The 14,499-nt window shown below is 37.6% G+C and overlaps 1 protein-coding gene across 9 annotated transcripts in view; it reads right to left on the bottom strand.

Moving 5' to 3' along the window:
* Window positions 1–14,499, bottom strand: part of FAM184A (family with sequence similarity 184 member A) — a 78,852-nt gene that overhangs the window by 37,376 nt on the left and 26,977 nt on the right. For all 9 annotated transcript variants that reach the window (XR_010372216.1, XM_064447392.1, XM_064447397.1 and 6 more), the window contains exons 2-5: window positions 10,432–11,286; window positions 7,384–7,519; window positions 3,476–3,657; window positions 2,653–2,850 (exon numbers count right to left, since the gene is read on the bottom strand). Coding sequence is in view for 8 of the 9 variants with exons in the window: in XM_064447392.1 (XP_064303462.1) it covers window positions 2,653–2,850; window positions 3,476–3,657; window positions 7,384–7,519; window positions 10,432–11,286 (1,371 nt within the window). In the remaining variant the exon portion in view is untranslated. The remainder of the gene's footprint in view (window positions 1–2,652; window positions 2,851–3,475; window positions 3,658–7,383; window positions 7,520–10,431; window positions 11,287–14,499) is intronic.

The following is a 14,499-nucleotide window of genomic DNA, read 5'->3' as shown; positions in this document are numbered from 1 at the left end:
TTCACTTCTTATAAAATTACGCTGATAAGCTTACCCTTTTGCCTTTACCCATCTATGTCCTACACATAATCCCCACAGAAAACAGTAAAGCTTAAAATCCAGACTGAGCTTTGGGAAGTTTTTCAGGCTGTTACAATAAACAAAAAAAACAAAAACAAAAAAATAGAAGCCACAAACTATATCTATAAAATCTATTTAGAACCAAAAGAAATCAGCAATTAGTCTTCAAGTTCAACTACATGGAAAGAATTAAATAAATAACACCTCTGTTTTCATTCAATCTCTGTGGAGTAATAGCCAAATTCTGAAAACAACTCTGTTGGATGAATGATATTTCTGTCATATAAGCCTACTATGTATACGTATGTTAGAAACTTCTTTTTTTTTTTTAAGGAAAACTATAAATCTATGCTTCAGTTATTATCATTAGAAATATGTTCTCAGAAGAACAATTTCTTTCACAAAATACTTAACACGAAACATGTTAAAATTAAAAGCTTTATTATGTATTTCAGTGGAATATACTATGTAATTTATTATACCACAAAGCCTTCCTGAAGAAAATTAACATTGCCAAATAACGTTGCCTGCTCCAGAGCCAGGTAAAACAAAACTTCAAGGTCTTCTATGCAGCTACAGAGGCTCCTTTATTAATTTCCTCCTAGGGATTCAGCTGCAATGCAAGGCTTAGCATGGATTCAGTGCCTCTGTGTAGCCCTGGGCTCAGATTTCTGAGAAATCAATATAGAATCACACAATCATAGAATCCTGCCGGCCATACTATTGCTATGCCTCAGAAACAGTAAGTGATTGACATGGTAAACACATTAAGCTTAGTAGCTTGTTAGTTCTTGCACGCCCTAATGGACTGCTATAGGCAAGAAGTGATTTGTGTAGAAAATGCGCAATCTCTTTGTTCATGGTAGAGGTTGGACAGAGTGACAACCCAGAGTTACACGCTCAGTAATACATCGCTATACAACATAACAAGTGCATGTTTTCTTCACCGGGCCAGATCGATCACCACGTGGTACAAATGAGACTTGCTAAATGAGACTTGCTCAATTTTTCTTGTTCGCGCTGTGAAATCTGCTGTCTGCAGAATTCCACTAGTGCTGTTGAGACCCTGTTCTGATAACGGAGTAATTAGTTCTTTTATGATGCTTTTCAGTACAGCTGTGCAGTACTGCAAAATTACTCGCAGCTCTATTTTCATAACCATCCTATGAACTGATGCTGCTTTTACAGCTCATTTTATAGACGGAAGAGTTGAAGCAGAGTTATATTTAAGCCATTTCTTGAGTCCTATTCTCACCCTTTAGAATTCTCTTCTGTTCAGTTTTTTTTCCAAGGAACTCCAAACCCCAGATGCCTTTCCCAGTCTTCCAGTCCCAAATAAATCCTCATGTCTATCCCAAGGCTCCTTGTACCATGCTTCTTCCTCATACTAAATTCAACTCTTCCCTGCATTTGAGACTGACTGTTTCTTCCTTGAATTACACAAACAACACAACATGTGCTTAGTGAGACAGGTTTGACAAAGAAGACAGTACACTGATTAAGATTTACTGGGATCTTGACCCTGACAACTTTTCATAGTTAATTTTTCCTTGCTAAAAATAAAGTTTCACATTTCTCACATTTATAGAGCTGTTCCTTATTTTAACTAATTTAAGGATTTAAGAACAAACATTTTATGATAGCCTTTGTTTTATTTTCTTAATAACAGGCATGTTTCAAGTTACAAAGAAAGTAAACCTGAAAGATCAGATGCACATATGTCTCAGAGAACCACTTCCATTACCAGGACACATGAAAAAATCATTGGGATTTATTAAAAAATAAAACTAAGGAGCAATACACCAGTAAAATAATTTACAAATAATAATTTAAAAAAAAATCAGTCTGAGATGCACATCACTAACTACAGCTGTGTTTCTTGGTATATTTCCTGTGAACAGACCAGAGGAACATAAAAGCCTTAAATGATATTTATCCTGTATTTACTCTACAAGGCAAAATTGGTGTACAATGTACATACAGTCAGATTAGGAAATAATAATTCAAAACTGGTTCTCTCACTTATCCCAACAAAGAAAAGGTAAATTTTGTGAAACAAAAAACCTTTCAGTTTCAGGATTGCAGTCAAAGGTAAATGACTAGTCAATCAATATACAGTTAGCATAGTTTTGTGATATAAGTTAGGAACAGCTGTTGTTGTCTTCTGAGTACAGATATAGTCAAGTACTAGTGTAATATCTTTATACTTCTGGACTGTTTATGAAAATTTTGAATTAATATTAGAGTTACATACTCTTTCCTTCAGAAGAGCTGATCTTGAGTGATATACCAACCTTTCTGAATATGGGTCACAAAACCTGGAAAAAACACACCTACTATATACTCAAAAAGAAAGTTGTACTGAGCTGAGAAATTCTCTTCTGTATGCAGACAAATGACAGTACAAATGCCCCTTTTTTTTTGCACAATGTTATTTTAATAAAGGCTGAGCAGTTTCATCAGAGGGGCACAGCAGATCTGCAGGTAACTCCAAACAAAACTTGCTGAACAAAAAAACCATGCAGTACATGGTTCAGACTCTGACATTTGCTTTCTGTAATATGTTTGATTATTAATAAAACACAAACCTACCATCTGCAGTTTTTTCTTATCCTGCTTAGCATTACTGTGTGCAGCCTCAATTGCAGTATGGTGTTTCCATGCCAATTCTTCTAAGGTCTTAGAATGAGCCTCCTTTAACTGTGCAGCCTCTCCTTCCAGTCTTGCTTGCAATTTTACTAGCTCCTTCTCATAATATTCACGTTGTGTCTCCCTTGCTTCGTTTACTTTCTATAGAAGACCGAAAAACACAATAATTTCTATTAAACAGTTAAAAAAACCCTGAGACTAAAAGGGAGAAAATGCAAAAACATTACTGATGAAATAAATCTACAGGAATTAACTACCATATAAAAAAATTTAGCAAACACTAAGCACTGACTATGTAATTCAATAACCAAAAAGGTAGTTTTAATATATCCATGCAAAGCAATATATATATTTTAAAATCTACTTTTTGCTCTATTTAATCTGGGGAAAGTGCAATCGTATCAAGCCTATGAAAATACTGAACTGAAATCTTCTAAACATGTTCAGCATATTTTCAGAGAATAGCTTTTTAAATTCTTCTTTAACCATTTCACTTCTCTCCTCACTGAGAAACTTCAGATACTAGGCATCTACACACAAGGTCATAAATGAAAATAAATTGCTAAAAGATGTCCAAAGCAGCCTGAACATCTAACCTGACCTCCCTCTACTCTGACTTTAGTCATTCTATGTTGCTACATAAGATACACTTGGAACATACTACTGCAGATCCTAGTCCAGTCATACCAAACAAAACTGAAAACATTTTTTCTTAGAATTCTAGGTCTTTTGTTTTTATTCAACTACAGCCAATAAGCTGTTTAACCTTCTCCAAGGCCAGAATTTGCTGCCTTTGACGCTCATCCAGACTCTGTGTCTTGCTTTGTAGTAAGTTTCTTTCCTCTTCCAGTTGGGATAGTTTTTCTTTTAATCTAGACTTTTCCGATTCCAAGTCTCTGATTGTAACTTCTTGAGTCATTTGAGTAGCTTGAAGCATTCCAATGTGACCTAAACAAAAAACAGCTCTTTGAAACCTCACAGCATTGGTTTCGTGTAATTCAAGTACACATTCACACTGCAGTGATTTCCAGAAGCACAACTCTAGTGGAAGCTTTCATATGGATCTCCACTATCTTCACTGCAATGATTACTTTCCCCTCTGCTTCTCCCTTTTTTAGTTTTCTTGTAAAATGTTCAACAACAGTGGAGCACTTGGTGCTGGGGCTCCTTTAGTTTCAATTCTCCTGGTTCAAAGTTGCATACTGAGTCCAAGAGAAAGCAGAGGTAGGCAATTGCGTGAACACAGACTATCTTGAAAAACCTACCCACCTACAACCGCACATTTTCACCCCGCAATAAGCTACCCAACAGAAAACAGAACCTTGACGTCTAATGGTAAAGATGTTATCGTTTTATGAACCCCATAATTTAACCAGCATGCTACATATAGCAGCTAAAGCTACGTAAAACTTAGATTTACACTTTGTTTATTTTGCTACAGGGATATGACTAAAAGATGTAACAGAACTCATTCTCTCCACAGTAAAGTACTAAAGGACTTTACTAAAGTAAAGATCTTTACTAAAGTAAACATCTAGATCCTTGCAGGTTAGAGGCTTGCTTTTAATTTCTTATATATATGAAAAAAACGTACAAAGCTAGACAGTATAATCATCTGTCCTTCACATCACCAGTGGAAAAATGTTTATGACTTCAGAAATTTTTTTCTTCCTAATTTATATCCGTATTCTCGAAAACACTACTGCTAGGTAACTGCTGAAAGGAGTGAAACTCCTGTTATTCTGGGAGAGGCTTACAAGGGGACAGAAGACTATTTTAGAAAACAGGATGCTCCTAAGTTTGTTCAACCGAAAGACAAGAGAGTGGATATTCTCCCATTATTTTACCATCTTTGTAGAAGCATCATGAAATCATACCTAAGCTGTCATTCCATATTGGCATGAATTCTTTTCATGGAAACACCCTTTTATCCCTTTCATAAATTGCATGACCTTGACATGTTTGAAATATGCCTTTTTAAAATCAGCATTTGATAAAATTAAATGGTAACCAAACAGTCTTTCAAGGATTACACAAGGATCCTTAACAATTCACGTAAAGAAAGCATCCTGATAAGAAAATATATTATTTACTCAGAATAAATTTTTTATTATTTTGGCAGTCACATCATCTAGGAGACACCTCCCCCCCATTTTATTATAGCTTTCAAAAGTGACAGACTAGCTGAGTTTTAGTAACAGAGTATTGCTTTTAAATTTAAGTTACCAAGAAATAGCTAAGAAAGTGGACTGCGTGTCACTGCTTTTCACAAGACAAAACCACTGAGCCTCCTGATTCATTTCCATCTACGGTTAAAGCAAGACATGCCAAAAAGGAAACCATTTTAGCCTTTGTTGTCTGTGGACACTGATACGAAGGGAAGGACAGTGGGATATATAATGGAACTTGGCCATGAAAAAGGCTTCAAAATTAGTAGTATTTTTATAAGCAATGCACACCTCTATTTGTACTAAGCCTTGAAGAATCATATGAATCATTTTGACATTTTTGCTTGCTAGAATTAAAAACTGAAGTGAAAAACACCCTTAAGATAACAAGTACACAACTTCTGTAACATTTCAAAAACTACCTTGTTTCTAAAGTTCAACTATTTCAGAAATGTCTTTGCAAACCCCGATTTTAGAATGTAACAAGGAGAATAATTCTACAGGAACATCAGGTTTATCGGGAAGTATTATGTACACGCATATTTTATTTTAAGCATGCACACACACTGATCTAGAGCCCTAGATCAGTGCGCTAGCAACACCAGCACACAGCAGGGGTTTCCCATTCCTCGTGCTCTACACTGAAGGTATGAAATGCAGTTCCCCTTCAAGTTTAGAATCTCAGGATAAACGGAAGAAGAATATATTAATTTCTGATAATAGACATAATACAGCATTCTGAAACTGCAATACAATGAATAAATATTTTGAATGCTAATTAAGTATGAGAATTTAGGATTTTGGGGGCAGGATCTTTTACTTCCAAGTGTGAGCTGAAAATCAAAGGAGATGGCAGTGGGCCAGTGTCAGAAACCATTTCCATACAGGCTGGTAATCAATTATATCACACAGTAACGGCTTGGTGGCATGACTGTAAACAGGGCTCCTGGTTCTTACTGCACATCAAGGTGCTGTAAAACAAAGATGTACTACTGACAGTGCCACTGAGCTCAGCAACAGTGCTGACACACTGCAATTTCTGGTAAAGCTAAAATTCGTGGTGCCAGAGGAGACCAGTGCTGGACTCACAGTCTAGATGACTCATTGCCATCAGTAATAAGGAAAAATAGCCTGGATATTCAAGTTTGTTTCCAGTAAATCTGGGGCTGGTTGCTGAAGCCATCCGGTGCTTCTGCCTAAGGAAAGAAACAGGAATAGCTATGGAGTATATGAGAACAGGTTTTTTTGCCTCCAGCAGTCTCAGGTCATTAATTTTTCTATGAATGCCCCACACATCACTTTCTGGAGGGTCAGATTCCCTTCTGAGAGCCACGATTTGAGAGTCTCTTAGCAGGAAGCCCATTCCTTTTAGCTATTTACATCCAGTAGGACCCTGCAGTCTTGGGTCCCAGCTGGCCTCTATAGTGTCCAAATATATACACCGGACTATTTCTAGCCCTTACTTTAGCTAGCTCATCTACGCCACTTGCCCTAGGCATGGAGCTCTCCTAGGCAGCAGACATACTCAGTCCATCTGTAGGAACTGCTTAATTTTATGAAGGACAGAAATAAAGGCTTGGTACAGGCCAGTCACAGTTTGAGGGCTAGGGCACACGTAGCCAGCTAAGAGTAAGCTATCACAGTAAATATAATGCTATATATAGCATACAATATAAGTAGTAAAGTATTACTGTGCTGACTGGCACAGTCTGGCAACATCCCAGCCTTCAAAACAAGGTGATCTTATCCAAATCAACTTCTGGGAAGGGCCCCTAGGTTTGTGAGAACTTGTGTAGAAAATAATCAGGTATTTCTACAATTGGTCTAGTTGAACAAGGCCGAAGATAAGCCAGGGGCTTATTTTTAGCCCACACTCCTACCTATAGCATAGTTAACCACGTTCAAGTACTTGGGCCCATGCCCTACCACTTCAGCAGTTTACTAGAAAGACAATGCCAATAAGTTAAAACCTGTGTGTGTACAGGCAAATCTTAAATCATTTTCTATGCCTTTCTATATGCCAATGAGCACAGAGAAGTCAAGAAAACAGCTATAAAGAAAACCCTAACAGATTTATGAACTGATAAGCTGCAAGTCTTCCGACAGTAGGTATAAAGCAAAGTACTGCAGTCTCAGCAAAAAAACAAAGGCAACTGAAAAAGGATGGAAGAACAGGTATCATGTCTCAGTGATTATGTGAACAGATACACAGCAGAAACATTCTGTACAAGTGCAGTTAAGGCAAGAAATTCCAAGGCCTGGAAGGTGTGTACATACCACTCAAAGCAGAACATCTGGACAAATAAGTACATGAAAAAAGAAAGAGTCGTAAGTACAATGCGTGTGATATCAAAACAGAAAAAAACCCCAAAACTTGTCAGAAACACCTATGGACAGCACTGAACGGTCTTTAGGCACTCTAAACCTGCACAAGGTTAACAGAAAAAGGAAAGGCTAGAATAAATAGTTGAAGTTCATCTCCAGATTATGTTACTGACATACATACTGGCTTTGAGAACAAGATCAGTGGCCTGCTGCTGTAAGCGCTCTCTAGCAGCTGCTAGCTCACTTTCCACTTCTTTGTGTTTGCTTAACAATGACATCTCCTCCTCCTTCACATCATCTAGCTGTTTTTGAAGAACCTAGAGGAAGAACAGTATTACACCCGTTATCATTATATACAATCACGTTTAAATTTAAATAAGCATTAGGTTAAAATGTACAGAAAAGACCCTTCAGCAAACAAGTTTTATTCATACAAAAGCTGAAATCTTGTAATATTACCATCATATTCATTTCATATTATGTGTTTTTTTCCAAAAATATTGTTGGAGCACTACAAGATACTGGATATATGGCATGACAAGGATGAATAAGAGAGATGTGACAATATTCAAAAAGGTATATGAAAAATAAAAAAGGTAAAATGGTCCACAGAATTTGGGGGCCATTTTGAGAAACCTGGTTTCTGGTATCTGAAAGTTCTTCACACTGAAGAATACATTGTACGTTCACAGTGTCCTTCATTGCAACCGTGACTGTTTAGTACTAACACAAGTTAAGCTGAACATGGATATATATAGATCTATATTGATATATATATAAAATGAGAACTAGGTAATTAGTTAAATCAAAATTTTAGTATGTTTTAAGTCTGATGTACCGATTCACAGTAGCATATCTTGGGTAGCGTGATGATGGTGTGTTCTCAGCCATGCACGAAGGAAAGGGAAATCTTGGTCTGTTTTAAAAGGAAAGCTAGATTTCTCATTATTCAATTTACTGGAACAGTAAGGGGACATTTCCAAAACTAAAGCAGGAAACAGAATTAGGGAAAACACTGGACAGGATGTGTAATGAAAAGTGGACACCAGATTGATGAGATTATGCCTTTGATCACTTCATCCATGATGATCAGAGCAGGACCTGACTTAAAAGTCTGCTGCAAAGACTGTACTAGACTCTGTCTCTTCTTTGGAACCAAGATGAACTCCGTTATTCTACGGATTCTATGTGATCAACATACAGTGGGTTTCCTCTTTACTGCATCTTGCCAGAAAGCCACCTCCTTGGTGTAGTCAACTGAAAGGGAGGAGTTCTGCTTCGTTAACTGAATGGAGCTGGAAATGAACTTTTGGAAGGCCCCTTGGAAAACTGGAAAAAGGTACTCTGAATTTAACATCTGATAGAAGTAGCAGTCTTCTTTCACTATACCCTGCAGCCTTTACACAAGAAGGAAGGACAGTCCAAAAGATGGGCTGGAATTACACTGTGAGCGAGGAGTTTTTCCCATTTACCTCAGCTCTACCCAACAAAGCTTCCAAAACTACTACAACCATCACATTTAAGGTACTTCTGGCTCTGCAACTTGGAAGTAACTACAAATGCAAAAGACAAGATACTTAAGCTTACCCACGGAGATTACTGTTCTCCAGACCTCAGCATAGATACCAAAACCAAGCAGAATTTCACAGAATCTTTCCCTTCAAGTCTGGCATACCCAGTCCTATTTTTTGCTAACAAAAAAATTTCAGTCTTTGTATTTCTGGGATGTCTTGTTCTTCTTCAAGGACAAGAAACTTCAGCATCTAAATAACACCATATTGTCATTTAACCTGGTAAGCAGCTAAGTACAACACAACCATTCACTCCCTCCCTCCCCAGTGTGATAGGGGAGCAAATAAGAACAGTAAAAGTAAGAAAACTTGTGGGTTGAGATAAAGACAGTTTAATAGGTAAAGCAAAAGCTGCATGTGGAAGCAAAGCAAAACAAGGAATTCCTTCACTCCTTCCCATGGGCAGGCAGGTGTTCAGCCATCTCCAGGAAAGCAGGGCTCCGTCACGTGTTAACAGTTACTTGGGAAGACAAACACCATCACCCCGAACATCCCCCCCTTCCTTCTTCTTCCCCCAGCTCCATATGCTGAGCATGACGTCACATGGTGTGGGATACCCCTTTGGTCAGTTGGGGTCAGCTGTCCCGGCTGTGCCCCCTCGGAGCAACTTGCGCACCCCCAGCGCACTCACTGGTGGGGTGGGGTGAGGGCCAGAAAAGGCCTTGGCTCTGTGTAAGCGCTGCTCAGCAGTAACTGAAACATCTCTGTGTTATCAACACTGTTTCCAGCATGAACCCAAAACACAGCCCCACACTAGCTGCTATGAAGAAAATTAACTCTATCCCAGCCAAAACCAACACATACTGAAAATGTGTGCAGTATTTCAGTAGTGCTTCTGATAACACCATTGAAGATGTTCTAATAAAAAAGTTAGAACAATTCAGAAAGTCACCTTTTTTCCTTACTTCCCACAAACCTACTTTTCTTAACACCCAACGCGTTTAGGCAAGGTAGCCACTAATGATCTCTATAAGCAAGGCTGCACTGAATACAGAACATTCATTTTATTTATAGCATTAGTTGTACGATATTCCTGTCAAATACATTTCTGCAAGAAATTCTACAGTCCAGTGGTTTTTCAATTTTTCTAGGAAGCACTCTGGTTTGCCAGCCTTAACATCTCAAATGGTACCAGGCACCAACATCTTCCTTCCCTCTCTGAATTATTTTTTGGGGGAGGGAAGGATTAATTTATGTGGAGACCTGATACAAAGATATTGCGTAGCTTTTTGCCTTCCCCCGCTTTTCTTTCTTTCTTCGAGGGAGGGGAACAGGGTTTGGTTTGAGGTATTTTGTCTGTTCTTCAAGTGGTAACAGTTTTGAGTATTTTATTGAGTATATTACGCTTTGGGTAGTATGACTGGAACAACCAAGTTCTGTTCATGAACAGCTGAACGGAAGGAAACCAAAACTTCCTCCTGGGTAGGGGCTTCTAGATTCTACCAGAATATAAAGTAGTAACAATTCAGTCTGGGAAAATTAAAAACATAAAATAAATTTAAATAAATAAATAGTTTTAAAACTTTGATAATCAAGTGTGAGACTGACAGAAAATTAGGTTTACATGTTCCAATCACCTCAGCCTATCAGACTCATGGAAAGACAGTATAAATAGGACAAGAAAATTCACAGTCTTGGGAACAACGTATCAGTCTCACCTGAACATTGTTTTCTGCTGTACCAAGAGCAACCTGAAGTTTTTGGCATTTTTCCCTTAGACTGGCAGCTTCATCCTGGACCATTTGTAATTCAGTTTTAAGCTTTCCCAGATTCTTCCGTAACATACTTTCCTGATTTTGAAATTCTTTTCTTAGCTCCACTTCTTTTTCTTTGCAAGCATGGAGACTTTCTGCCGTAAAAAGCTGAGATCTTTTCAAAGAATCAAGTTCATGTTCATAGAAGGACTGGGCTTTGCTGAGTTTACCTTCATAGTCCTCAATGAGTTTTTTTCTTTCCAGCCTTAATTCTTCAACTTTACTGTTCAAGTCTTCCAGCTCCAGTCTATGCAATTCCTCTAGCTTTTCTTGCCCCTTACTTAAAGTAGCATTCTGACTCTGTTGAGTCTTCAGAAGTTCTTGAATCTCAAGCCTGTGGGCAGCTCTCAAATCTTCCAGAGCTGTACGCTTGTCCTTCTCATACTGCACTTGCAACTGTATGAAACTTCGTAGCCTTTCCTCAAATTTCTTTCTGATCTCTTCTACTTCTCTTGACATGGTCACTACACGTTGGACATGCTGAGCTTCTGCACAAAGCTGCATATCTTCAACTCTATCCTTATAGGCTTCAAACTCTGTCAAGGCCTGATGTTTCATCTTTTTATGATCTTCCAGTGACTCTTCTAAAACCTGGATCTTTCTCTTGAGATCCATTTCTTCTGCAACTTTACTTTTATACTGTAAGATCTTCTCTCTGGTCTCTGCAAGAATTTGTTGAATTTCTTCTTCGTGAGCATCCTTAAGGGCTTGGATAGCAGCTTCATGTTCATCATTTTTAGTGTTCAAAGCATATATTACCTACAAACAAGAAACAATATTATATTAGATAAAAGGCATTCTGGTTGTCTGTTAAATCATAATAAAACACACCTAGGCACTCTGAAAGTTACTTTGACAATCTGGCATATTTTCACGATATGAATAAGACACCAAATATTATTATGAATGTGACTGCATAAATGCTGTATTAGTCATGACAATCTTATACATCTCAGGCTGTTTTTTCTACACATTTTAACCTATAATTTTCCTGATGAAAGTTTTGCCTTTATATTCATGTTGTTACTGTAAATACCACTGGAAAAGAAGCACATTCAATGCACTGAAAAACAAAACATCTATTTAAAAGAATTAGAAGCATAGCATAAAAAGAAATTTGAACAGAGGTTTTCTGTCAGAGAATAACAAAGCGTACACATTACAACATTAATTCCATTTAAATTGGAATGAAATCCAAATCTCAAATTCCTCCTTTCCAAACACTAACTCTTCTTAAATATTTCATTTTAGAAACATCTAAAATGCCAACACTGTTTGTTCCGGTTTGTAGGCCTGATGGTTGCCCAGATACAATTTCATTTTTGACAGCTTATCTAGTAGGCATCTTGTGTATGTGGATCTCCACAGGCCTGAGGTCCCTCACTACGTATTAGCTGGAAAGTTGGCGAGCTTAAGTCAGCTGGACAGAGAAGTAGCTGGCAGGGCAGCCAGCAGTCTGGGGAGCCCAGGGAGCTAAGCACAGCTCAGGGAGGCTGTGAAACCACCAAGGCTGCCTAACTTTCACTGAAAGTTTTAAAGTAACCAGATAAATCCTATGGGATGTTTCAATTGCACCACAAGATGTACACTGCCTTTTTGGTTTTTAACTAGGAAGTATTCTCACCAGTTTAGAGATATGGAGAAATGTGTGCATGCATGCATATATGTATATATCAGTGAATGAACTATTCATGCAATAAGTGCTTTTAATGTAATATTTTGTGCTCCAAGAACTCCAGCAAATCCCCACACTTCCAAGATGTTACATGCAGCAGAGCTATCAAAAACATCTGAACAGGGGAAAAAAAGTCTTCTGATTAGTATATTTTGTATATCTTAAAATAAACAAGCAGCAACAGAAACAGACAACAAAGAAACAGCCGAGAATTTAGAAAAAAGCTGCCCTTTGGGGATTGTTTTTTTCTTTTTTTGTGAGGACAGAACCAAGACCAGTCCTCCATTAGCATTCAACCAGGCAACAGAGGAAGACTGCGCTGACTTGCCCTCAGGAGCAGGAAATAAGACGACCCAGAATCACCCTCCTGGCACCAGAGTCCGTGTCCTGGACTGGAGAAGGTGTCTACAGTCAAGTGTTCAAACAAGTTACAAAGGTCAAAAGAGTTCTCAAAAGTGAGAAAAGCATATTTAAGATTTTTGGCCATACACTCCACTCCACTCCACTCAGTTTTCTGGGGGTTTGTGGGTTTTTTAGGTTGTTTTTTTTGTTAGATTGGTTTTGCTTTTTTTTTTAAACGAGAGTCCAGACACTGTATTCTAAATTGTACTGTCTGAAATAAACACACACCATTCTGTTACCTGTACCAAAAAACCTAAAAGGGCAGGCTTTAGAGAAGGGGGGGGGGGGGGGGGAGAAAGTAAAGAAAAAAGTTCTGAAACAGTACTGGAAAGAAAAAAAAAAACTAAACAGCCTCATTCATTTTTATATAGCAAGGAGATAACTTTTTTAAAAAAAAAAAATCACAAAAAACAGTTTAACTTACATTATTCCAATTCAATTTTTCTATCACATGTACATGTTATTTAATGGGGGGGGGGGAAATAGCTCTTCCATGGTTTTGGAAACTGTTCTTAATGCTGCTAATATCTCTGCAGGCAGCAGGTAGACTTTTGGCTTTCTTCCTCCCTAGAAAAAAATAGGTTTTCCAACCATGAAAGAGCTTCATGGTTCAGTGACTCAACAAACTCCCCCAATACATTGCAAAAAATGACAACAAAACCACATGCAATTCCATTAGCAGAGTCACAACTATCATTGCAATGTTCTTCACCCAAAATGTCAACCATTTATATTCTCATTGTCTCTGGTGATGCCAACAGTAACTCCTGACCACAAAGTTTTCACCTCCCTCCTGTCACCAACATACAGTATCAGCTATTGGATCCCAAAAGTCAGTTTCCCTGTTTAAATGCTGTCCAGTGCTCAACTCCTTTATTCATATCAGAAAGAAAATTAAAACCTCAGTTTTCAAAGTATTTTTTAAAAACATACATACAATATTTTGCATGAAGAGTCCTTGTTTGGTTAGAGAAGCTAGACAACATAGTTAAAAAGGTATTATTAAAAAAAAAAAAAAATCACAGAGGTTGTTATAGCAAGTATTTGCCAACCACTAAGTCAAATCCCATACTCAGAACAGTCCTTGACTCCTGGTCTTTGTGCACTGAAGTGCCATAATGTTCTTCACTTCAGGCAGTGCTCCAGTCTCAGGTTATGCAGCACTATAATCTGCAGAAAGCATAAATCATGTAGTATTTTTAAGGGTATTATGATTTGGCAGTGAGACCCTCACAGAAAATTCCAAGTGAAAAATAAGCCTATATACAATGCCACATTCAGAATGCCACATTAAATTCTGATCATCCAATTACTCCATACAAAAAGCACTGAACGTCTACAAATTCAATACGCACCATTCATTCCCTAAATGAAGGACACGGGTGTCTTATGGAAAACTTGAAAATAAAATAAAATGCATGCAACTGAATGTTGTATCATAACATACATTCTTCAGCAGCCTGAATTCCAGCTCTATCAAATTACTCTATTATAAATCTCGGTATTTTTCAAGTAACAAAATAGCTATATCAGATTTTATCTTTGAGAGTTTGATGCACTGTATTAGCATAGTAACATAGAAAAAAAAAAGTTTGGATTAACTAAAGCAAAAACAGCCTAGCAGCATTTCAGTGAAATAAAAGCAGTAACTCAAACACATGGGAACAAATTAAAACATTTAAAGTTCTAGCTAAAATATATAGTCCTTGTTCAAGTAAGTTGCTGAGAATTGAAAGGCAGTACTGTTGCCAAAGTTGGAGGTGGGCAGATGAAACATGTTTTGCACTCTTTATTTTTAAATCAGAATGAGCCATTTCCTAAGCATGCCTGTGAACACTTTTAAAAATTCTAGTAGCTTTTTCAGTACAACTGTGTATTACTAAGAAGCACAAACT

Source organism: Phalacrocorax carbo, chromosome 3, assembly GCF_963921805.1.
Source record: "Phalacrocorax carbo chromosome 3, bPhaCar2.1, whole genome shotgun sequence".
Lineage (NCBI taxonomy): Eukaryota > Metazoa > Chordata > Aves > Suliformes > Phalacrocoracidae > Phalacrocorax > Phalacrocorax carbo.
This window is presented reverse-complemented; position numbering and strand designations above follow the sequence as displayed.